We start from the raw sequence: 24900 nt of genomic DNA, 5'->3' as shown, positions 1-24900 counted from the left end.
CAGGAAGCCAAAATATACAAGTTAGATACAGGGATAAAGCTGGATGAAAGTGCACAGTGATTGTGAGTTTTATATCCAAACCAGCAGGGAAAATGGATCTCTGTGCTGCTTTAAAACAGTCACATCGGAGCTCCCAGCACAGCATGAACAATTCTGTCTGGGATTCCCCACTTCTGGGATTCCCCACTTCTTTCCAGTACTACCAAACAAATACCTTCAGCAAAAGCTGATGGTGGCTGTTAAGTGTTGAGGGGGTAGGGATCCCATTCCCTGCAACAGGGACTCCTCACATGCTTCACCTCCATCTCTCCTATTCTTGGTCCTAAAAGTACCATAATATCTAAGTATATCTAAGTGTGTGCCAAGAGACTGACATTGCCCTTCAATTTCTGTGGATGCCACAGCTCTCCAAAAGTTTTCCTTAAGGTAGACAATTGCATATGTGCATTTCTGCCCTTTAGTTTTCCCAATGGCTTCCTCTTTCCATTCCAATACAGCTTTTCCCAATGCATCCTGCTTCTGTTGTTCCTCTGCTATGTAAGCAGTTCTCTGTCTATTCTTGCTTTTTTTTCCCCCTAGCTCTGCACAGCAGCTACTTGCTAGTTACTCAGAATCTCAATAATTTAGGTCAAAAAGCTCAGTGAATCTGATGTGGTTTGTTTCACATAAAAAGAGTGAAATTGAAAACCACCTTATTCTTCTCAACTGAAATGCTGCATCCCTATTAATTCAGGTGTATAAATAACACTCTCTAATGCTGCATCAAGGGCTCTGCTGTGTGATTAAACCTGCCTCCCTGACCTGTAATTAGAAACTTTGGTTTTGAAAGGCAGTTTGCAGAGAGAAAAGGAGAAAGAAAAAGAGAAAGGAACCAGCTCTCAGACCCAACAATTTTGTTCTTAATAAATTATTCAGAGTTTTTGAAAGTTGAGCTGGATTTCCATCTGCTAGCATTAAAGACCCAAAGGGAAGAAGAACTGAAGGATTCTCTCTCACAGCAGAACACAACAGCACAGAGCATGGGGCTGGAAACCAAAACCCAGTGGAGAAGTTCACTGTGTCCTCTGCCTGTCCCTGCTGCCTGTGCACACCTGGACTTCCAGCAGGTCTCAGAGTAATGCAGAGTGATCCTCCACCAGAGTCCCTCTGAGCTAGCCATGTACAGTTTGGGACACAACATTAGAAGAAAACCCCCACATTTCATTAATGTTTTACAAATGTCAGTGCAATCAGGCAACAAACAAGTAAAATAATGATGGGGATGAGTACAGAAACAACACAGACACCAGATTGCACGGTCATACAGCAGTAATATATAGCCTTTTCAAGACAAGTAATTTAAAGATGAATTATAAATGATTGAACTGATTTTTTGCTCCAGGGGCAGTCAGACAGTACAGACCATTGTACTATTAGAGATGCTAATCACTGTTAGTTGCAACTCCAAGGTACATCTGCTGTTATAAGGTGAACTTCTCACTTGGAAGTGGGGAGACAGTAAATAATTTTTTCTCCCGGAGTCATAGTAAAAAAATTACTGTTCCTTCAGCCAAATGTTGACTCATTTTAACATTAAAAAAAAAAAACAAAACCCAACAGACCAACAAACCAAAAACAAAATGAAAAAACCCACCAAACACAACCCACAAAATAAAACATTTCAATTTTTGCAAAGGATGTCAGTAAGCTTTCCTCCTTCCACAAACTGGGGATAGAACAGGCTTTTGAGCCCCGGATAATACAGGTGATGAACTGTCCCTGGGATGAGAGGTCTCTGGCCTTAGGTATTTGGCAGCTGTTTCCAGAGCTCTGCTTGACTTCAGAGAGATTTTGTGATGAATTCCTCCTCTGGTTACACCTATAATCTTTGTGTTGAGGGTGTGACTGCCATCAGTTTCAGTCTTTTATGTTTTCAGGCCCAAGTTTGCAAGGCCTCACACCAGGGGAATCAAGAGTTCGCTAATTTTCTGCATAACTGTTTTTCCCTAGGAACTTTACCAGGTTGATCCAAAGTTTCAGGGCAGCTTTATGAATTGAGACATCAGGTTTAAGGAGACTTTAAGTGAGAGAGGGAAAACCTGAGTTTCACATCTCAAGGACCCTTTGGGTCAAAATACCCAACCTCACTGTATTCTCCAATACTTTATATTTCCTACTGTGTTTTTAAAATGCATAACTTTAACAAAAAGAACAGGCTAAATCTACCAAAATAATAAACTGCCACTTGTGGAAATGTCTTCATTCCAGTTTGCCTAAGCTCGTAAATGTATAAGGTACAGAGCCATTGGGAACCACAGGCTTGGTATGAGGGTGTGGATCCATGAAACAAAAGAGTCCTTCAAATTCAATAACAACAAGTTTAAGTAATCTTTTGTGTTTGCAGTGTGGTAGAGTCCAAGTTTATCACAGAGCTGCCAGAACATAAATCTGATACAAACTACTTTGGATTAGATAGCACAGCAGAAAGAGCTTTACTAGGGTACTGTGGCAAGTTTTACGAACTTTTTAAAGAAACAGGACTTGGAAATACTCACTGTTGTTATGTTATTGTCTTGAAGGCTTGAATACTCAGCACTAAGAAGGGAAGAAGAAAAAAGCTAAAAAATTCAGAAAAAAAGAGCAGTACTTGAAACTCATATTAAGACACATTTGTTTTTCAACTGGAATTTTATGTCAGTTGTATTTAAAGCTGAGTCCTGTAAATTCAGCATGCCCTGCCTTCCTTGGATGCAACTATGGGGTCTCCTCCCCCCGTTTTTACAAATCCTCAGTGAGTACTGTATCACTTCTCTACCTTTGCCTTTGAGGGTCTCTCTCATCTTTGAACATTGGTATGCAAGTACACAAGCCAAAAGAGGTAAAGAATTAGGAATACATCAACTTCCAGGGGCTACCTCTCTCTGCACAGTACCCTCAGGCACAGGGAGTGCCCAGTAGCCCCTGAGATGCACCAGCACAGAGGGGAGCAGTCCCGGCTCTCTGCAGGGACCGTGACTGACGTGTGGCTCTCCTCGGAGCTCTGTCCAGCCCTGGCCTCCATGTTGGCCTGCTTGAGTTACTGACCAGTTTCTCTGGTTTCCAGCAAGTCATACACGGCCAGAACCAGCCCACATGGCTTGAAACCTCTTTCCCATCCGCTGCCATGGTCCTCCTCACTCTCCACAGCCATCAGCAGATTTGCTCAGGGTGAGGTGGCTGCCTGCCCTCTATTTCTCATTTCTTGTGGGCAGTTTATTATGTACAGCCATTCCTTTGAAGATTTTGCTCTCCCATACAGGGATTTATTCCATAAGCCTCACACCCTCCTGTACATGTGCCTCCAATGCCACCTTCCCAAGCTTCTCAGCTCCCCTGGCAGTGTCCGGGCCACGTGCTTGCCCTCAAGCAGGCTGTGTATGTGTTGCTGTGATAGCAGCATTTTCCTCTTCAGGAATCCCTTATTCTTTCTTACAATAGCATTTTAATGCCCCATCTACCTCCACTCCCTGAGTAAATGGGTTCTCTAAACGTCAGTGTCAGTGTTTCTGTGCATGCCTACATTACTCCTCTAGTAGAGCACCCTTAACTCCCTCATATCAGGGATTCTTTTTTCCTTCGAACTTCGGGTACAAGGCCTGTATTTATCTGGTGACAGATCTTTCTGTGTGCTCACATAACTTTTCTACAACAATAGACAGAGATAAGATAAAGGTATTGGTATGCAAGAGCTATCACCCAGTTGCTTCACACCTTCAAGTGCAGTGGTACTTAAATCACTGCCCCTTCACAATTCTCCCTTTTTGATTTCCTAGTATTTCCACAAATGAGTGGTGTTCTCTCTCACAGTAATGACAGTCACTAAAATTTTTGTAACTGATCAGATGAAGCATTTAGAAGTCATCCTACACCATGAAGTCAGAGAGAAGCAATGACCAGATGAGCATACAGCCTCACAAGTTTAGCCTTAGACATAACGAAAATCAAAGGCAAACTTTCATCATTCAAACACTGAGCTGAATCACAGTGCAATAATGTTCAGTTGGTCTTGGGAAAAAGAAGGTTTATGTGAGGTTTTCTTGGTGACATCCCAAGTGATTTCCAAATCTCAAAATAAAAGGAAAGATGGATCCATGGTTTGTATTATTCCCAACCTCCAGGCTGAAATATGGTACTACACAGAAAAAAAAAAAAAAAAAAAAGAAAAAGAAAAAAGGAGGAATTGTTCAGCATCTATTAAACTCCAGTGACTCTGAAGAACACCTTCACCTTCCCTGTTCCTTAGTACAAATGTTTTTCTAGCTTTCAGAATTCAGAGAGGGTTCTAAAAATCAAGCTGGGTTTCTGAGCATCAACAGAGGTGCCATTTCTACACTGCAGCTTTGAAAATATGATTAAAGCCTGAAGCACAATGCTGTGCTCCATGGGACATATCTGACCCACACGCTGCCTTTTCAACTCTCTGCGTTTTCTAAATCATGTACATTATGAGTGAATAGGAAGAAAACGTGTAAACAAGAACAGAAAAGGTCACTGCGAGTTCATTAATTCTGATCACTTAATAAGCTGTAAATTGAAGTGCATGAATTCCATTCTTTTGAACACCAGGATAAATTTGAAGAATCTCTATTGACTTAATTTACGCTGATATGCATTAGAATAGTTTCTGGCACATTCAGAATCAAAATAATTATTACAGCAACATTCAGGACCAGAAGGCACCCAGCTCCCATTTAGTAACTAAATGAGGGGCAGACTTACAAAAGCAAAGAATTCACCAACTTAAAAACCAAAAAATCTTAATTACTTTTAAAGGTGGTGCAGAGGCACGACCACGGGGGTTGTGAAATTTAGGGCTGCAGAACTGGCCCTAAGAAGCAGAGTGACACTTTGCACCTAACTAACGAGAACACTGTATTGTGCAAAAGAGCTACTACTGTCCTCTGTATCCCCTTCTCACAGAAGACAAAGGTGAACTGTATACAAGGAGGCAGAAATGCTTGAATAACTTTGTCAAGCCAATAATCAGAGTGGTACTGATACATTTCAGAGCTTTTTGCTTGCAGATCCTCAGAGGTCATGAGGACTCCAGGAGGATATCTTCCTATGCTAAGACAAACATTGTTTTTGAATTCTTTACTCCGTGGTTAGGATGCAGTCCAAGAAATCTTACACTAGCTTTCTTGGAAAATAAAACACTTGGCTGCTTCTAGGGACTAAAAGGCATCCTCAGTATCTTCCTGAACACCTTAAATATCTAAAATAATGACAGGTAAAAGCATGATGGTGGGAGAAACAAGCTGAGAAAAGTCTAAAACACGTTTAACATAAATCACTGGGGCTGCTCCGCTGCAATACCACGAAGTTTCCTCTGCCTTCTGCTGTTGGTGGTTTGGCTGCAAGAAAGTCCCACGAAGGCAGATCTAAAGCGATGCCCTTGAAACATGCGTCTGTGACTGCCTGGGAGCGATCCAGCGGCGCGTCCAGCGAGCTCCTCCTGCCGGCTGCTCTCCCGGCATCCGGCCTCGTGCTGACAGACCTGAATTTCGCTTTGGCTTTTCAGGTAGCTGAAGGGAGGCAAAGCTAATGCCACATCTTCCTTATTGTCATAGCAATAATGTCTCTCATATCACTGCCCATCCCCTCCAGGAATCTCAGACACACAGAGGTGCTGTGGACCGTGGCAGGGGCCGGGCAGAGCAGCAGCTGCAGAGGAGCCTGGGGAGCCTGAGGAGCAAAGGTGAGCAGGGCTGGCAGCGAGGACAGCAGGGACCTCGGGTAAAGGGGCACACAGACACAGTGACCAAGCAAGAGCAGAGCAGGTCTGCTGCCAGTGACCACATATAGCCAGGAGATCAGTGAGCCCACAGGGATGTGTCAGGTCTGAAGAGAAGCCAGGAAGTCAAGTCAGGATCAGCCACAGCCAGGTCCACAGTCAGGCAAAAACAGCCTTATAGCCCACCCCAAATGAGGACTGAGGACAAGGGCAGCTCTGTGCCATGGCTCCCAACGGAACTGGGAGGCCCCAGCTGGCTTCTTCCAGCTCTTTGGCAGACAACTCTTCTCACAGCACTCTGATCCCAGATTACATTCTACTATACCATGACAGACCTCAAATCCAAGCAGCCAAACCTGTAGGACAGGGGTAGGAAGTTGCAGAATCAGCTGGTGCACTCAGGGCCCTGTCAGCACACTGCCCAGCACAGCCAGGGGAGTACATAAAAATTATTCTAGGTGCAGACAAAGGAACCTGGGTACAAATATGTCACAGAGGTTAGCAGTGTGCAAGACAGACAATCTGTATTTCAACTGTTTCAGGGTCTGGTAAGGAATTGCTTTGCAGGGCACTGTACGTGTGCTTGTGTTTTGCCAGTCTGTTGGAAAACCTTTCTTTCTAGGCCAAAATAAAGAAAACTGCCACTGAGATGTACTGACAAAGCCCTTCCACATTTTTAGCTTATAACTTAAACCAGAAGAAATGCAAATGTAAACTAATCCTGGCTTCCCATTAAAAAAAGCCAGTCACACCATATATTTCTCTGTGAAATTTCAGTTTTTCAGCTCTTTGGTGAAACTGTGTCCCAAAAGAAGAACACAGACAAGACATACTGGTACCCCATTTCCTGTCTCCTCACAGGTGACATCTGCCATGGCCCTGTACTGGCAGGTCTTGTAGGTATCTGCATCAGTCCAAACTCCCAACCCTGCCTGCATGGAGATGAAACTTCCTGAGGCAACAAAACCCAAGTGGCAGATAACAAAGTCTTGTTCAGTCTTGAAAAAGGCAACTTCTTGAATCAATAAGGGAAGACTAATCCTTTGGAAAAGGGTGTCCATGATTATCTTATTGAGTTACACTGGGAAAAATCAAAGACAGAGAGGCGAAGGGAAAAAATGTGAGGTGAGCATCCCAAAAGTGTTCCCAGCTGCCCTGACACTGATACACTGCTCAGATAAAGGCAGTCTGCCCCGTAAAGTTTACGTGGATACAGCAGAGAGCAATGATCTACTGAAAAAAGAACATTTTTTATCAATATTGATTAAAAAAACCTTCCAAATGATGTAAAATATTTGGGGAAAAAGCCACATTTATGAAGAGAAAACCATAATTTTGCTGAGGTGGCCACAGATATATTATGTCTCCTTCCATACAGAGCACTGAAAGTATACAGGACTGTTACTAAATGTGGCTTCTCTGCCAAGTAATTGTATTCTCGTACTTTTTATTTCCAGTGTGAAAACTCTAATGAAATATTTTAAACCAAAGCCGTTTCCTTGGAGCTGCCTTTGACCTTCTTTTCCTTCTCTCTCAGCCAAATCTCCCTGCCAGGATGAATTCAGACCTAATGTCTGCTCCTCCCACCAGGCTTTTGGATATGTGACAATATCCTAGTCACTGGGAGCTGTGCCTGCTGGTGTCCATTGTCTTGTGTCCAGTTTGGGAGAGGGCTTTTAAGGAAAAGCCCAGAATTAAATTTATGAAGAGTCCAATGATTTGCAGGAATGACCAACCCTGTACCTATTTACTGCACACATCTACCAAAAAACTTGTGAATCCTTACTAACTCACAAGGCACCAGCATAGGAATGGTTCAGGGTCCAATAAAAAGCTTTTGAAAGTTTAAAAAACAAAACAAATAAACAACACCAGATTTGAAATGAGAGTCCAATCTAAAAATACTACAAGCCTGTGCATCAGCTAGAGGTGTGGTAGTGGGACTGCTTACCAAGCTGCTGTGCAGAGCCTGTTACATTCCTGACAGGCACCAGAAAGGGGTTACACACAGCCTAGACAGAGCTGCTGGCTGTGCTCTGTGGAATGCATCTGTCCCAGCAGTTTCGTGACAGGCACAGCACAGACATGCAGCCTGATCACAGCCACTGCTGAGTACAGCCAAGGCACTACATGATGATACTGAGGTCCCAGGGCAGTGACAGGACATAGTGAAGGGTCCAAGAAAGGCGTTGCTCAGAATGGAAATGCCAGGTGCATTGCCCAGGTAAAAGAGGAGTGGCTGTGTGGCACAGGGGACACAGACCAGCAGCCAGGTGTAGCAAAGGGCAGCTGATGCAAGGCCCTGATAATTCACCAGTGCTGTTGATGGCACGGTCGGACACTAGCAGAAGGAAACCACGTTACATGCCATCTTTACAATCAGTCCAAATCTGTACAAACATTATATGTATCATCTGTGCCTCACTTTGTGTGCTGTCATCTATACTGACAGCCCTATATAGTTTTGGTACATGAACAAATCCATACCTTGGGAGAAAGTAAAACTGCTTTTTCTGTTAAATCTCCTGTAATCACACCAATAACCACAAAACCTTTGATATCTATCCAATTTCCACATTAAGTCAGTATGTTACTTGACAAACATTTTCTTTTAAAGACCAAGTACCTGCTAGGAATTCACAAGTAGGCTTGAGCCCTTTGTCTACGAACTCTTAACTTTTCTTCTTCAGCCCCCTGTTCCCCTTTCCATCTCTGTTCTGCAATTTGCCAGCCTCCTTTATGGCTGAGTTATGTCTGCACAATGTGAGGCAGGCAGACCCATGTGCCCACAAACAGAAAAGCTCCTCCAGCTCACAATAACTCAGCAGGCTTCTGCGATTTTCAGAGCCTGCACTACTGTGTGCCCATATCTGCTGTAAAATTACTGCCTGGACACAGGCTCCACAGCTAGCCTCAGCCTTACCCCAAACATGAAATTGTCTCTGAGACCTCAGGAACATTCATCTTGTCCTGCAGCTCTTCCTACATAAAGTGGTGTAAACCTGGCTGATGCTTCTAGGAAATAAAGAACAAGCTTAGCCCTCCAAAGATGTGTTATGATTTTATGGTCCCTTTCTGCAACCTGCTGAGAGAGGATGTGCTCCGTATCATACATTTAAAACACATCAATACAGATTTGAAGGGTGTACAGTTCTTCTGAGGTTTCTAAAGGAAAATAGAGACAAAAGCCATAAAAAACAATGCTTCACGCACAGCAGAGGTTGAGAAGTAAAATTTAAACATAAGTTCATGTTCCCCTTTATTGTAAGTTCTGGCAGTCCCAAGACTGTTCTAACTTCTGGCTGCTTGTCATGGCTGTAACATGACAGCAGTGAGGGAAAACCCTGAGTACATTGACTCCAACCTTAGCTGCCTTCCCTTAAAACACTCATCTTGCCCTGCTCTATTTGAAGCTGTGAAAAGACAATGATAATAATAGGAAGCTGCTCCTAGAGCTCCTACAAAGGAGACAGTTATTTTCATGTCTTGCCTCACTGCAAATACCTGTACATAGGAAAGATGGCATGCACAGATCACACACAAACCTGTAATCGAGGCAAGTCAGGATGTTATTGACTGTAATTGCTGTTGTCTGTCTCGACCTTCTCCTCGAGGTGTCTCCACCTGACATTACAATGTCACAGCTAAAAGAGTTCCCTGGTGGTCTGCAAAGAAGCAAAACAGCAAATGGCAAGAGGGAATTGACATAGTTTATATAACATTAAAATTAATTCTAAATCAACAATTTAGAGAAAGTAACGCTGCATAAAAGTAGACTAAAAGAGATTTCACTGACAGACAGCGCTAACAGGGATATTTTGTATATATAAAGCATCCTGTACCCCAAATCCTCATGATCTTGCAAAAAAAAAAAAAAAAAAAAAAAAACCCCAAAAAAAAAAACCCAACAAACCAAAACACTACCTTTCTTCAGTGTTTTGCAGAAAAAGTGAGGCATAGGCATTCATAGGGCTTTGCAGAGTAACTGAAAATTCACAACCAGAATGAAGAACAGAACCCAGGCTTTTTAATCCATTAGTCAGTTATGTGCATTATTTTAAAGCAGCTCTTGGATTTACTCATTTTAGTGTAGGTTGGGTAAAAAGGAGCACTAAAGCAGAAATATACATGTGTTCTACATCTTAAACCAAGACTTTCCTCTTGGAAAGGCAATAAGGATACCCTGCAGCCCAAGGTTTTCTATGCAGCCATAAAACCTTCATCCTCTTGAGTGTGCTGGTAGCCAGGATAACCCCCAATCCATGTTCTATACCCAGTGCATGCTGCAGGAGGGAAAGATAACAAAGGCTGTTTAATAGAGACAGAACTCCATCAGGGAAGTCCTTTTGGGTAGGTCATAAAAGGAACAGCCTGGACCCACATGCTGGGCTCTGCTAAGGCTGCTCCAGGCTGCAGCTCTTCATTTGCAAAAGAAATGACCCATTCATTTCCCTCTGACCTCTGCAGATACTTCAGACTGCTGACCTCATTCTACCAATGGCTCCCACCACTATGAGCCAGCATCTTCAAACAGGTGCTCCCAGACAAACCCCTCCACCTTCCCAGGCAAGCTGAACTAAGACAGCTCCAAGAATCCTGACTCAAGGCTCCAGGAGGCTATTTGTGCATGGGCTGGGAATGTTCAGCCCTCAATGCATTTATTGCCTGTTCAGAAAATCAGAGGCCATATATGAAAAGGAGGTACAGATGAGAAGGTGTAAATTTTGACAAGTGAAGTTAAAACATGTAAGTGCACACTCACTTGCTTGTATGAGTATGCACTTGACAACACAGATTTCTTCCCTGCAACTGTTGACAGCTACACTTTCTGTTAGTATGTGGTGGCCCAAGCAGGTCCTGAAGTTCCTCTAGACAACTCAGTTTCTTGTGACTGGGAGTTCTCACCTCTGCAATAGATTTCCAGACTCAGTTTTATGACCAGAGATGAAAGGTGACAAATCTACTTCAGCAGAGGAATCCCTGTGCTTGTATTGCATCCCAGAAAAAAGACACATCTCATCTCTTCAGACACACCCATTTACCTTGGCAATCACAGTCTTATTACCAAGATTATCACAATACATATTGACTTTTGTTCTTAGCCCCATTCCAAAGAGATTACTCCACTCCACAGCTAAGGATACAAAGGCATTCGGTGGCTTAACTGGGAATTCAGTGCTGGTTTCAAGTTCAAATTCAGAGTCCTGCTCACTGGACTAATCTGGACAGCATTTTTCTACTTCGCAGAGAACTGTGAGTTTTCAGGTCTGGAAGAATACTGAAGATGGAGTCACAGATACATGTATCACAGACTAATATCTTTGTCAATAAAAGCAGCATAAAAACAAAGCAAGCTAGGTCAGCTCTTCGGTTGGTCTCCAAAGGGCACCCAATTATTAGAGTGAGCATAACCATCTTTAATAAGTAAGCTGTTTTGGAAGCTGAAGTGTTTGTTCCGAGTGCCACATAGACAGCTCTTGCTACTGGCAGAAGAGGCCTGTGAATCAGAGCCCGAAGTCTGATGCAAGAGAAATTTGGGCATCTCAAGCTGATTTCCCCAGCAGAGAACAACCCTATTAGTTTGAGAAAGTCCCCTGCCTGCTTTCTCTCTGAGTAATTAAGAGTGAAATCCTCCTCTCAGTGACCCCAATGCTCTCAGCCTAGGCTGATTTACACATGAAAGGAACCCTCTGAGGGGCTTTCTCTCTTTCACATTCACAACCAGGCAGGACCTATAAATAAAACCTTTCTGAAAACAGGAGCTTTCAAAAAGGTCTGTGTATGTGCACAAACGTGTATGAGAGAAAGGGAATGGCTGTGTGCACTCGAGGATGTGTGTTTGCATGCGTATGTGAGGCGTGGGTGAGAAGAATGTGCATTCACACACCAGCCCTCATGCAAACAAGTGTACTCAGAAAAGCATCTGCATGGATGCGGGAGCGTGCACAGGTGCTGGGGGCGCTTACAGGAGCCAGAGGGCATGTCCAGGCTGGCTTCCAGCTAGCACAATTCCAGGGGCTCACCCCAGCCAGCTGAGTCACGCTAGAGTTACACACGCAAAACGAGAGCAGATTCAGACCCAGTTGTGCGTATGAGCTTGTGGAGCACAAAGCAGTAAAGTACTTGCTGGACAAACACCAGTGGTTTACACTGCTTTGGCTTTCACATGGGAGGTAACACAGGATCAGGGCTCAGGGCTGGTGTTCCTACGGTTTTGACAGAAGATAAGATTTTTAAGTGGTCACATCTTCTCAGCTGTCCGGGAGAGAGTGAGTAATGTTCCATTTTCCAGGGCTGTCATTGTTCAAAAGTAAATTTTAGTTTTCTGGAGCATTAAATCCTTCAAAGTTTGAAAAATAAATGACAAGACAGATGACCTGAAAATGAAGGTCAGCAAATCAAAAGGACTATGACTACCTTTACAGTAGTTATAAAAACAAAAATGCCTAGATATGCATCTGAATTGTCCCTCCCCCACTCTCCTGTTCATCCATGTGTCTACGAAGTCAGGCCAGGATATCTCCCCTTCCATGAGGCCTACGGAGGACCCTACATAACTTCCAGGAAACTTGGCAGTTAGTGTGACCCTGCCCTAATACAAAACAGGTGACACGGAGCTCGGAGCCAAGCCAGGACAGCCCACAGGGTTTCACAAAGCAGCTTCTGCTCTGTGGGTCTTTGGCCCCGTAAGAGAAGACCTGGCTACAACGCAATAATTTCAGAACTGCAAATTATTCTACTCCACTACTCCTGACCAGCTGAATCATTTGCTTTACTGAATCTGTGCCTGTGCCATATGCTAATGCCAGTAATCGGGATGTAGATGTCTTAGAACCACTGCAGCTGCTCCACTGCTTGGTGAGAGAGTCCAGGGTGTGAGAGGGAGGCAGGAGAGGTGCTGCACCCTTCTGACTCCATCACTGCTAATCGCAGCTCTTCGATCTCTCCCCCCACCCTCCGCCCCCAATTCTTATGCAAACATTTAGAAGAAATAGGCATAAAAAAGGCACAAAACAGGAGACATAAAGAGCGCAAAGCCTCACAGGAGCGCACAAAGCACAAAATGTCTCTTCTGCTCGTTCAAAAGACTCTTCCCAGCTCCTTGAACGAGGCAGGAGTATGTGAGCAGAGATTCAGAGCTCCCCTCCCACTGAGCTCGCAGCTAAAGCCCTCCCCCAGTTCCCAGGGTCTTCAAATGAAGATTTGCATAGTAGTTCCAGATCATTCCCGAGAGAAGGGACAATGGCTCTCTCAACGCCCTTTTCCCCCCATCCCTCCCTCCCAAAGCTGATAAAGCCCTGCTGAAAAGGGGAACAAAGGATTTACAGATGTCAGAATATTGATTTCTGCCGTTCTAGGACTACAGGGACAAGATGAAGAAAACTTTTGCCCCCAGAAACTCTGTGGAGTTTGAGACACAGACGCTATCTCTGCAGGACGAACTCCGCGTTTGTTAAAACAGTATCTGATGAGGTAATATTGCTATTCGAGAGGGACGAGCAGGGCCCTGAAAACGCGAAAATGCACGGGGATGAGATTACAGCCTGCAGTCCCAGAGAGCGCATTTGTTGTTGCCAGAGCTGATGAACGGAGGCACTTCAGCGAAAGCAGTTTGCCCCCCGGCGGGCCGGGCCGGCATTGCTGCGGGCGCCGGCGGCAGCTCCCTCCCCGCTCATCGGGACTCCGCCGGCATCCTGCCCTCTCTGGCACCCAGCGCTGCGGCTGGGAAAGTAACAGAGAGGAAGGTGAAAGTCTTTGAGTCTTTGGCAAGTGGCCTTTGATTCGGAATCAGAGTGGAATGGATTTCCACTAAACTCACTAAATTTAGGGGCTGTTACCCGAAAGCCAAAGCCTTCTGCTCCCACAACATTTCTGTGCGCAGTCCATGTAAACCCAATGTTGCTTTTGCACTACAAACATTCCTTTTCACTGTAGTGCACCAGCTCTACTGAACTCCACCTCCACCAGCTCGCTGCAATCGTTCAAACTGTGCCAGACACCAAAGTGTCACATGTCAGTGCTGCACGCCCAGCAGCAGACTGGTGCTGGGCAGCCCAGTGAGCTTACAGGAGTTCTGGCCTGACCTCCCCCTGTCCCACCACTACTCTGAAACAGCTTTCTCTCTGGGGCTGGCTACTACCACTTTACAGACATACATACATACAGCTAACTCTGTAGCATTTCTGCACTCAAAAAGTTATTGGGATGCTGGATCTTTTGTAAAAATGTACCTGAAGAAAATTTATCTAAATGTTGGATTTAGGACTGGATTTTTAAAGTGATTAGCTATTTTCTAAATCAAGCTCTAGGCTCTCAGATAGGTCACCTGGGGGAAAACCCCACCTGAAACCCTTTCTGAAAGGCACAGTAGTGAGTACAAAAGGGTTTCCCATGCCATGGGTCAATAATTCAGGCAGAGCTGCAGAGCCAGAGCTGACTGTTCCCTCATTTTCCACACAGCTTTTTAAACATGCTATCAGAACTGAATCATCACAGTGATAATAACCATCACATATTGGAGAGTTAAACACATTTCATACAACTACATCAAAACATTGTTCACAATACTCTTAAAATATCTAGGTTTCTTTCAATACCTGCCTGTCTTCCCTCAGCTAAAGAAATTGTTCTTATGGAATCTTTTGTGTCTCCCAGCAGCCACTGCTAATTTACATTTAAAGATGTAATCAGACCCACTAGACTCCTGATACACCTCATACAGATATTAATCACAGCTGCTGGGATGATGAAAACTAAGACAGACCCATTTTAAATCAGTGTAAGTCAGACTGTAATGAACCTGCTCGCACACTCGGGTTCAGGACAGACTTAAACCCCATTTCCAGTTGCTCTCCACAAGCCCCTTAGAGCTACATGGGTGAGCTCCTGGGGCAGCTGTGCTGAGAGGTGCCACTACTGCCTTCTCCAAAGAGCATTTTCCTGACTGTCAGAGGAGTAAAGGTGTCAGGGAGAACCTGGGACAAGCAAACCTTGGCTGCTCTCACCTCCTGCTTAACACTTGCGTGTTGTGTTTTGAGGCTGCTGCAGCAGCACATCTCACAAACCTGTTTTATTTTAGAATTTTTCCTCATCCTAGACAGATGTTTGCTTATTTTGCTGATTCTTTGTTTTCTCTTGTTCATAAACATTAGTGTCTGTTGCTTACTTAAAGTTGTTTGGTTTTTTTTTTTCTACAAACAAGAGTAGTTTTGTCTATATAGCTCTTGCTACAAATTTGCTTTAGGATACAGAACTTAGTCTTAGTTTCATCACCAAAATATTGTACCAAATAATTCTCAGATCTTCTGTTTCCCCCAAAAATCCCCATGCAAATTCCTTTTAAATTAAAAGTGTGATATGTTAGATGTTTCATAAGCCTGAATCCAAAGGATGAAGGTGTGGAAAGGCAAAATCTACCTCCAGTGTGGATTTAGGAGAGCAGGTGTGTGTGCACGTGGCAAGCCCCAGTGCTTTGAGGGCTGTTTTGTACAAAATGCATCATGTCCATGATGACAGAGCACTTGTGCAGGCACACACGTACCTGGGAATAGCTTCTTTCAGTATGGAAACAAAGCTGTCTTTAAACTATTTATTAAATAAAATCATACAAAAGCAAAGTACTGGAAGAGGTAATTGTAATTTGAAAAAATAAGAGAAGAACAAAGAAATCAAAGCACTTTTAACAGTTCACGGTGCCCAGATAAAGTAAATAACTGAGCAATATTTTTATGCCAAGGTGTGTTTCACAACAGCCTTCCAAGGCTCTGGCCATCTTACCATTCCTTTATACTACACAGTTGGACACAAGCCCTGCTCCGAGTGAAAATGGGTAAAGAAATCCTGTTCCCCAGCAGCAAACACATCTCCCCACCACCTTACAGCCATGCCAGGCTGCATTCCTTGGTCTTGGCAACAGAGAAGTGACCAATTCCCTGGGACCAAGGTGTGCACATGACCGACCAACCTCCTCCTTCCAACAGCAACCTTGTTTGGAGTAAAATTCATGTCATTCCTCTCAGACCAGCCCCCACCGTCATCCTTCCCAAAAGCTCAGTTTCTTTACTTTTCTACTGTTACAGTTTCTACATGCACCATGGGAATCCTCTCATTTTGCTGTGGGGTTTTAAATGCTGAAAAATGCACTGTCCACCTATACCAAAAGTCAAACAGCCAACCACCAGGCCCCAATAAAGAACTAAAAGAGAACCTAGATATTTGTATTTCTTTTTTCTGGAAATCTTGTGTTCATTCAAGTGATGTTATTATTTCAGTAGAATCATCCCAGGAATCCATGTAATTAAAAACACATTGATGGTAACAGAACTGCACCATTTGAAGACCCCTTTGATCCCCTCATGCCTGGGTCATCCCCAGCACTCTCCCTGACCCCACAGCCCGAGGACTTTTCACTCTCTGAACTACTCATCACTCTCTACCTGACGGGAGGATGTGGGCAGGTGAGGATCGACCTCTTCTCCCAGGCAATAGCAACAGGACAGGAGAAAACGGCCTCCAGCTGCACCAGGGGAGGTTAAGGTTGGACGTCAGGAGTAATTTCTCCACAGAAAGTGTGATCACACATTGGAATGGGCTGCTCAGGGAGGTGGTGCAGTCACCGTCCCTGGAGGTGTTTAAGGAAAGACTGGGCATGGCACTGAGTGCCACGGTCTGGCTGACACGGTAACGTTCGGTCACAGGACGGACACGACGCTCTCCGAGGTCACCTCCAAGCTAAGCGAGTCCGAGTCTCCGTCATCGCCCCCAGCCCTGCCCGGGCCCGCTCCGCCCTCAGCACCAAGATGGCGCCGGCCCGCCCTCAGCCCACACCGCGCTGACGTCACTGCCCCGCCCCTCGCGCGGGGCGGCGCGTGCGCGGCCCCTCTCAAGGTCAGCGCGGCCGCTGCCGCCGTCGGTTCCGCCCGGCGCGGTTCCGGTTCCGGTTCCGGCGTGCGGACAGGAGGACATGGCGGCGCTCGGACGGGTGTCCCGCCTGCTGCTCGGCGCGGCCGCCCCGCGCTCCCTGCCGGCGCGCGGCATGGCGGCGGCCGCGGCACACGAGGAGGGCGGAGGTAACGGGGCTCTGCGGGGCGAGGGCGGAGCCGGGGCTCGCGGCCGGCGCGGCGCTGCCCTTGACCGCCGGTGCCCTTCGCTGCGGGAGCGGGGCACGGCAGGCGCTCGCGGGAGCCCCGATCCCTGTTACACACCGGGAGGGCAGCCGCGCTGGAGCGTGGGACGCAGGGTTCATTAGTGCCTCGTTAAGGCGCTAATTAACGCGCGTGTCGCCCATGGGCGCCGCGGTGGTTCTGATCGCTGTCCCGCCGCCCCCGCGCAGCCCGCATGTGGAAGACCTTGACGTTCGTGGTGGCGCTGCCCGGCGTGGCCGTGTGCATGCTGAACTGCTACCTGAAGGCCCAGCACGAGCACGAGCGGCCCGAGTTCGTGCCCTACGCCCACCTCCGCATCCGGACCAAGGTACTTGTGCCCGCGGGCGTGCAGCCCCCTCCTCCTGCAGGGCTGCACGCCTTCCCCTGAGGCTGCCACAGCGCCTTTTCCTTTCTCGGCTGCTGCATGAGGTGGCTGTGGTACCAGCTCGTGGCTGGTTCTGAGGCAGTTTGTCACAGCTCTGATGAAGTACCCGTGGTATTCACAGGCCCCACCCCAAAGTGATCCTCCTAATGTCTTGCTGAAAAATGTTTCAGTCCTAGAGCTGCTGTACTTAAACTAAGGAGTGGAGATCCCAACTACTCAAAATTGGGGTCCTCATAATACAGCACAGTGTTTAAATAAGAGCAAAGAGTGTGCTGTTTAGAGACTCTGGCTCCCAGCTAAGGGAGAGAGTTTTCCAGCTCTTGCTTCCTACATCCTGGGAGCCAGCTTGCCTAATTCATCAGCTTGTCAAACTGTGATCATAGAATCATTTAGGTTAGAAAAGTCTTCTGAGATGGAGTCCAACCTTTGACTCATCTCCACCCTGGCAACCAGATCATGGCACTAAAGTGCTACATGCAGTCTGTACCTGAACACCTCCAGGGATGGTGACCCCAGCAGCATGGGCAATTTATCCCAATGTTTAGTAACCCTTTTTGTCAAGAAATTCCTCCTGATGTCCAGCCTGAACCTTCCGTGGCACAGCTTGAGGCTGTTTCCTCTTGTCCTGTCACTAATTGCCTGGGAGAATTGATGTTTGAGTCTGTACTGTTCTTGGTTTCAGGTGCTGGCAGGGATTGTTCAGGAGCTGCCACTGGCTTATTTTCTTTCTTCTTTCAACAGCGTTTCCCCTGGGGTGATGGGAATAAAACTCTGTTTCACAACCCCCACGTTAACCCTCTCCCAACTGGTTATGAAGATTAAAACCAAGATCCTGACAACAGCCAGAACTTTGGCTCTCCCCATCTTGAACCAGAATGTTGAGTGGGAGCCGTTTCTGGGGTCACAGTTTCAGAAACTCTGTTTCCTCTGCGATGAAGCTGAGTGGTGTTGTGGCCCCCGTGTGTACCTGTGATGGGGTCCTTTAAATAAACAGTTCTGAACGTGAGTTTGGGATTTGACTGTTTACCTGAATCCTTAGGAGCTTTTTAGTTCGGTGTTGGCATGCAGCATGAAGGTTTCCCCCAGGACAGAGGGCAGGAGCAAAGGGGTTTGACTGCCTGAATGGTAACACATGTTCCTTTGTCGGGTAACACAAACAACAGGAGTGCATTTGGCATAGGACATGAAGCAATTTCATATTCTTCATGTCTGCTTTAACTGATGACTCTAAACTCACAGCCAGAATAACAGATCCATAGATTAAAATTCAATTTATACACGTTCTCCATTATCACCTTTTGCAGTGTTTATTAACAGTCATGAAGGAGATTTTCTCTTGGTCCCTTCTGGCACAGGGAGTGGCAGCAAAACTGCCTTCACACTGTTCACCTTCAGCTCTCAAATTTTCAGGTACATCAGCACAGATCTTGCTCACCACTCTGCTTTCCATAAAGCTGCATTTCTGTACAAAGTCTCTCACGCAGGTTTTGCAGAAGAAAACACAATTTTGGTTCTACTGCTTATGTCTGTGTAGTGTGTACTGTGTCATGCAGAAGCTGCCTGAAGCAGAAGGGGTTACTGAGCCAACAGCCTGAGCTTGTACAACTTTCATTTTCAAGTTTTCACTCATTACAAGTCAACCATTTTCTAGTTTTTATTCTAACTTCTATATTTTTTGCACAATGTCAGCTCTGTCCCAGCTGTCATTAATGTGGTTCTTCCCAGAAGGTAGAACACAGCAGCTGCTTTGGCATCTTGCTGTTGAAAGGAGTGATGGATGGCAAGAGAGAATCTCAAAGTGGCACTGCAGGATGCCCTTCCCCACGTTTCCATGTGATTATTTTTTTGTCTGCTTACCAGTAAAAGATTGTTAAGACAAGTTTTCCTGTGTTGAAAGTACAAGGCACTGATGGGCACAGTTGTTTTAAAGCTGACAAAGTCAAATTATGTTTAGCCCTACATGAAGATCACAGAAAAGTAAACTGGTTTTGTGTGTTATTCCTTAAAAAAGAAAAGCTACAGAGTCAACTGTCTCCAAAATGCTATTTATAGATCCTTCCCTTAGACCTGCTGCACTTGGCCAACAGCCTGTTTTTTCAGTGCTATATTTGAGCCCTGTGCTGACACTGTAGGAGCCCTCTGCACCTGAGAGCAGGACGTGGCTCACCTGGCTCTGGGACCAGCACAGGCACAACAGCCTCAGGCTGCAGAGTTCCTGATCCTCTGCACAAGGCCCACAGGTCGCACTGTCTGGGGGCTGTGGTGCAGACAGGCCAGCTAAAATGTTGGAGAATGGCACCTTTTTATTTTCTTTTTTAATAGAACCTTTAAATAATTAGCAGTAATTAAAAACAGAGAGCAAAGCTTTCTTTTTTTCCTCACTGTAATTCTAGAATTATGAAGTTATCTTTTGTCCCCAGGCCATAATATCTTTTTTACCTGTGTTGGTGTAAGGAGAGGGGCAAGCTTTGCCCCCTGCCTGTGTGAGGATCAAACCACAGCAATGTGTAATGCTAAAGGAGAGAGAATTAAAGTTCATGGATGTGTCAGTACCTCAGAAAAGGATGAAGTAGCCTCTGTATTAAAAGTGTTCTCTTCAGCTGCTGAGCAGGCCACTTCCATCCCTCCTGGGGGCACAATCAGACTCCACTGCACAGTTACCTACTTGAACAAAATATAACCTGGTTATATTTATTTGAGCCAAGCTGTTGCAGGTCCACTAGTGCTCTTAAACCATCTCTGCAGCTGACACAAAACAGTGCTTAGCCCATCAGGATTCAGCATTACGTTAAACTAATTTCTTCACCAAAATTCAGCAGCATAAGAGATGACAGGAAATACATGAACCCCCTTCATATTCTTTTTAAACACTTTCAAGTGTTATATAAATAAGCAAGAGAAATCAGTCACAAAGAACCCATCCCAGCCCACTCCAGCCAGCATTCCCCACGGCAGAGTACATCCAGCAGGAAGTTAGTTCACATGGATTTGTAAGCCTTTAGATGCTGAACCACCACCAAGTTTCACTGGCAAGGAGGCAGCAGTTACCACATGATCCAGCCTCTGTTTTTTCTTTTAGCTGTTTGTTTTCACAAGCAGAGAACATTTGTCACTTCCTAGAAAGCAGTTAACAAAGGTCTTCTCCAGGTGGCACCTGGGGCACACCTGGTGATAGTGCTCAGTCCAAAGGCTCCTGTTAGTGACTCCACCCATGCAGCCAACATCAAGAGGAGTTCTCAGTTTTTCCTTTACTCGGGCCCATGAACTCCAGGCCCTCAATGGGTATGTCCTTTTCCTTGATTGCTTTCTGAAAAGAAGAAAACCAAATAATTAAACTCGGCACTTCTTTTTAGTGCTACACGAGGTTATTCTTTGGTACAATACACAGAACCACAGAATCAGTCAGGCTGTAAAACACCTCTGAGATCATCCCGTCCAACCTATGAGTAATAGCACCGTGCCAACCAGACCATGGCCATGCCCAGGCTCTCCTTAAACACTGACTACACCTGCCTGGGCAGCCCATTCCAACGTCTGATCATCCTTTCTGTGAAAAAACTCCTCCTCATGTCCAACCTAAACCTCCCTGGGGCAGCTTAAGTCTCTAATCTCTTGTCCAATTCACTTGTTGCCTGAATAGAAATCATTTAAAAACACAACTGACCTAGAAAAAATAGGCCTAAAGGCTGGTTTGAATAAAGCTTCAACGTTAGAGTTGCTGAAGGATGTTCTGAGAACTCACTGAGCTACAGTCGGTGTAACAAACGTGCTGCAGCCTCAACACATCAGCCTTAAGAAGTCGTGTACAATAAAAATAGGAAACGCCTATAAAATATTCATGTCGTAACGGACAGACACAGGGCGAGATAAACCCAGCGCTGCGTGTCGGGGTCTGGTGAGGCCCGAGGCTGCCCGGGCACGGGGCCGCGGGGGCCGGCGGGGGCAGGGAGCGAAGGGGCCCGGGGCGGACGCACCTGCACGCAGAGCTGGTAGCGCTTGAAGAGCTGCCCGCAGGGGTCGCCGGCGCTGTCGCCCTTGAGGAACTTCTCGGCGAACCAGCGGTTGAAGCACTGGTCGTACTCGCGCTTCAGCTCGGTGCACGCCTCGCCCACGCTGTTCATCGCGGCGGCCGCGCCGGGACGGACGGGACGGGCCGGGCGCGCCGCCCAGTGACGCACATCCGGCGCGGCGCTGGCGTCACGCGCGGCTGTGAGGCGGGGGCGCGATGCGCGCGCTGCTCCTCGGGCGGTGGCTCCGCGCCGGGCGCGGCCCCTCACGGGGCTGCCCGCGCACGGCCGGCCGGCACGGCGGGAACAGCGAGCACAGCGGGCAGGGACCGCCCCGGGTAACACCGCAGGGACCGCCGCTCCGCCCCTCACGGGGCGGGCAGCGGGCGCGGGATAAAACACCGGCTGATTTCCCAAGAAAGGGACGGCAATCAGCGGGTCCCTACGCGTGGCTTGGGTTTGATGACCTTAGAGGTCTGTTCCAGCCTTAACGATTTTAGGATTCTTTGTAAACTCCGTTTCTGACGTGTAACAAGTTTCTAATTAAAAGAAAGTAGCAATATTAAACTTGTTAGTTTTTGACTTTTTTGTCCGTATTGATGCCTTTGTACAGCAGAAAGTGTCGGTGGAAGTGCTGGACCACTTGGAGCACCTGGCCCTGGTGGATTTCCGGGACTCGGAGGGCGTGGAGCGGCTGCAGAAAGCGATCCAGTTTGCTGATCAGCTTCACCAAGTGAACACCGACGGCGTGGAACCCATGGATTCAGTGCTGGAGGACAGGTGGAGAACCACAGCAGCCTCCTTTTATCTGTTCATGCATCAAACTGTTTGCTTCTGTGACCTTTTTTTCCCTGGGAATCACCATGCATGCAGCCCCTTTGCTCAAAACGTCTTCCTGTGGCTCTGTGTGGGAGAAAGTTGTCATTGGCATGTGTAATATTTATGTGTGAGCAAAGCAAAGGTGACCTTCAGTTCTTTAATGTGCCTCAATTGTCACACTGCTCCCCAAATGCCTGCCAGTGCCATTCTTGGGTGCTTCAAAATGTTCCAGTACTTGTCTCAGTGTTTATTTAAGAGACCAACACCAGATTTAGAGAGAAGCCACCCTTCCTACTTACTTCCTATTCACAGAACAGCTTGAAGACAACCAGTAATCTTTGTCCTTCAGGTGTCTGTATCTCAGAGAAGATGATGTGACAGAAGGCAACTGCACCAAAGAGCTGCTGGAAAATGCCAGAGAGAAAGTAGAGGAGTATTTTGTGGCTCCACCAGGTATTGACTTGCTTACAAAAATCTCTTAATCTCGCCTGAATTCACCTGAAGAAAATAACCTGCCATAGCTGCATTTACTTTCAGAAATACTAGTCAATAATAGGGAGTACTGAAAGAAATGACTGTAGCCATCTGTGTAAAACAGTGTGCAATTTATTGGTCCAGAAGCAGCACAGAGGCTGACCTGACTCTGCAGTTACTGCACATGTTGAGAAATTCCTTACAGGAGGTCAGGCAGGACGTACTTCCTGACTTTCTCAGGATATTTAGGCAGTCTGTACATTGAGTAAACTGCAGAAACACTTCCATGCCAAAGTGTTCTGCCCACAAGGTAACTTACAGCTGGTCTCACACAACTTGTTTTATGTTTTCTCTCAGGTAACATCCCTTTACCAAAGCTGGAGGAACGAGAGACTTTTCTGCAGGGCTCTCAGTGACAGCCCAGAGCCCAAATGCCCTTTCAGTATTTTATCTGGGGAAAATGGAAGTTTTGTGCAGTCACACCCTGGCATGTATTTTGGTCAGAAGAAGAGCATTTGCAAGACAGAAGAAAGAAAGTGTAAATGTTTAGTAGTGCTGCTGAAATAATCAATGTCTCTGAAGCTGGGCAGCAGCATGGCAGATAACCTTGGTGCTTTTATTTGGCAAAGTGAATTTGCTGTCTGGAGGTGAGAGCAAACCCTTGTCCCACTCTTAATTGTGCAATTACCTCATTATTTGTTTAAGCATCCGTAATATACTCACCTAGATGCATAAAACAGGTAATTACTGTGACACTTGAATTTTTTCAAGGGTATTGAAATAAAGCCTGTATTTAACACCACTAATCCAATCCTCTGCAAAGCTGTAACACTGTATTATTGCTTTAGTCTCAGACTTGTCAAGATCCAGACCCTGCAAATGCTGAAGTTCTGCAAATATACAAGCTCATCCTGTAAGTAATTTAAGATGTGTATAGAAATCATAACAAGGAAAGACTTCAAATATCTATCAATCAATATGATTAATACCACAATCATAATATCAGGTAATTCCCACTTTGAGACTTCCCCCTGATCTGTCCATTTTGGCCTCTTGCTTTTACCATCAGACAGAATGGGGACAATATTATTTACACAGAAAAACGAAGAGGAATTTGAGAGGGAACTGCATGGCTGCAGGAGCTTTAAACCCAAAATAGCATCAAGTAACTATTTAAAGGCAACAACTAAACCAACAATTTGGACAAGATGATCCCACATTCCCAATGCAGCACAGGCTAAACTTAAAACTGCCAGTTCAGTGCTGCTCCCACACACTCCTGGGAGAGAACAGACTGCCTGATGCTTGTTCCCTGCAGCCCAAACTGCATTTAAAGTGGAAAACACACATCTCCCTAATGAAGGGGTTTGGTGCAACTTCACCACAAATAAGGGAATTATAGCCTTGACTCAGACACCTGCAACCACCAAAAAGAAAAGCTCACAGAGGGCAGATGAGCTGCCTGTGGGGCAGGGCATGTCAGTGCCTCAGTGGGTCTAACAGGGTGGTGCTGAGCCCCAGGGGATGGGGCTGAGCCCCACTGGGCCCTGGCTGCACTTCGAGAGAGGGAGAGACATTCCTTGTGCTGGTTCCCCTCATTCACTGCAGCACTCAGTAAATGGATCCAGTTTCTCTGGAGACCATGGGGATAACCTCGCTTAGAGCTGCTGACATTTTTCCACCACCACAAAACTGTAGATATAAAATTGGATTGGAAGTCCTCGCACATAAATCCCAGGTTTACAAAGAAAATGTCAATGTGGAGATTTCTTCACCTTTGTGAAAAGAAAAAGAAGATGGAAGTTGTTTTATTGGTAATAATGATTATTTTATGTTTTGATGTTAACTAGGAGGCCCAGGAAAAAGCTGTGTTAATACAGTGATAGGTTGTGCAACACAGAGTGAAAAACCACCTCATGAAAAGTGCTTACAGCCTAAATGGGAGAGCAATCTCATGAGATACCTTATCCATTACCCAGTTTTCTTCAGCACCTCCTCTGCCCCAGCTATCATCTCCTGTGTTTATTTGTTCTGCCTTTCCCTGCAGCTCTGTCCTGAGGGAAACTGTACTTTTATACTCTTGATTAACAAGTAGGACTCTGATGTATCCCAGCTTTAATGTTTCTCATTAACAACGTGTATCTCACCCACACTGACATTTCCTGCAGTCGTCATCACAGTTGTTCCTTCAGCAAACCATTTAATAAACGCAGAGAAATTTGCCTGCAGCTACCAAACACAACCACCTCCTCAGAGGTTCATGGGTGTTTCTGAAGTTCAGTGGAAGCACTTGGAGGATTGTTAAATGGTTCCATTCTG

The 24900-nt window shown here is 45.9% G+C and overlaps 3 protein-coding genes across 5 annotated transcripts; 2 read left to right on the top strand and 1 right to left on the bottom strand.

The window, feature by feature from the left end:
• The first annotated feature begins 16655 nt into the window (after positions 1 to 16655).
• On the top strand, positions 16656 to 18287 carry LOC121365132 (cytochrome c oxidase subunit 6A1, mitochondrial). The gene is made up of 3 exons (XM_041489105.1): positions 16656 to 16821; positions 17085 to 17224; positions 18023 to 18287. Exons 1-3 carry the CDS (start codon positions 16716 to 16718, stop codon positions 18101 to 18103), a joined length of 327 nt encoding a protein of 108 aa, XP_041345039.1. The 5' UTR covers positions 16656 to 16715; the 3' UTR covers positions 18104 to 18287.
• Positions 18288 to 19943: 1656 nt separating this feature from the next.
• Positions 19944 to 21472, bottom strand: TRIAP1 (TP53 regulated inhibitor of apoptosis 1). Its single transcript, XM_041489106.1, has 2 exons — positions 21256 to 21472; positions 19944 to 20588 (listed from the first exon to the last, which is right to left on the bottom strand). Exons 1-2 carry the CDS (start codon positions 21400 to 21402, stop codon positions 20505 to 20507), a joined length of 231 nt encoding a protein of 76 aa, XP_041345040.1. The 5' UTR covers positions 21403 to 21472; the 3' UTR covers positions 19944 to 20504.
• Positions 21466 to 23387, top strand: GATC (glutamyl-tRNA amidotransferase subunit C). Of its 3 annotated transcripts, none has more exons than XM_041489099.1 (4): positions 21466 to 21626; positions 21902 to 22068; positions 22457 to 22560; positions 22939 to 23387. In XM_041489099.1, the coding sequence occupies exons 1-4, from the start codon at positions 21507 to 21509 to the stop codon at positions 22995 to 22997; spliced, it is 450 nt and encodes a 149-aa protein (XP_041345033.1). In that variant the 5' UTR covers positions 21466 to 21506; the 3' UTR covers positions 22998 to 23387. The 3 variants fall into 3 exon arrangements, with proteins under 3 accessions (XP_041345033.1, XP_041345034.1, XP_041345035.1); XM_041489100.1 differs by having other exon boundaries at positions 21475 to 21626; positions 21905 to 22068; XM_041489101.1 differs by lacking the exon at positions 21466 to 21626 and adding an exon at positions 21736 to 21762 and having other exon boundaries at positions 21905 to 22068.
• Positions 23388 to 24900: the final 1513 nt, after the last annotated feature.

This window comes from Pyrgilauda ruficollis, unplaced genomic scaffold, assembly GCF_017590135.1.
Source record: "Pyrgilauda ruficollis isolate IOZ18807 unplaced genomic scaffold, ASM1759013v1 scaffold9, whole genome shotgun sequence".
Lineage (NCBI taxonomy): Eukaryota > Metazoa > Chordata > Aves > Passeriformes > Passeridae > Pyrgilauda > Pyrgilauda ruficollis.
This window is presented reverse-complemented; position numbering and strand designations above follow the sequence as displayed.

What these genes read in the sequence shown, in the direction of transcription:
- GATC (XM_041489099.1), top strand. Translation starts at nt 21,507, where the DNA reads ATGCGCGCGCTGCTCCTCGGGCGGTGGCTCCGCGCCGGGCGCGGCCCC. An exon ending in GCGGGCAGGGACCGCCCCGG is followed by an intron (nt 21,627 to 21,901) that starts GTAACACCGCAG and finishes GCCTTTGTACAG; the next exon opens with CAGAAAGTGTCGGTGGAAGT. An exon ending in GATTCAGTGCTGGAGGACAG is followed by an intron (nt 22,069 to 22,456) that starts GTGGAGAACCAC and finishes TTTGTCCTTCAG; the next exon opens with GTGTCTGTATCTCAGAGAAG.
- LOC121365132 (XM_041489105.1), top strand. Translation starts at nt 16,716, where the DNA reads ATGGCGGCGCTCGGACGGGTGTCCCGCCTGCTGCTCGGCGCGGCCGCC. An exon ending in GGCACACGAGGAGGGCGGAG is followed by an intron (nt 16,822 to 17,084) that starts GTAACGGGGCTC and finishes GCCCCCGCGCAG; the next exon opens with CCCGCATGTGGAAGACCTTG. An exon ending in ACCTCCGCATCCGGACCAAG is followed by an intron (nt 17,225 to 18,022) that starts GTACTTGTGCCC and finishes TTCTTTCAACAG; the next exon opens with CGTTTCCCCTGGGGTGATGG.
- TRIAP1 (XM_041489106.1), bottom strand. Translation starts at nt 21,402, where the DNA reads ATGAACAGCGTGGGCGAGGCGTGCACCGAGCTGAAGCGCGAGTACGAC. An exon ending in GCTACCAGCTCTGCGTGCAG is followed by an intron (nt 20,589 to 21,255) that starts GTGCGTCCGCCC and finishes TCTTCTTTTCAG; the next exon opens with AAAGCAATCAAGGAAAAGGA.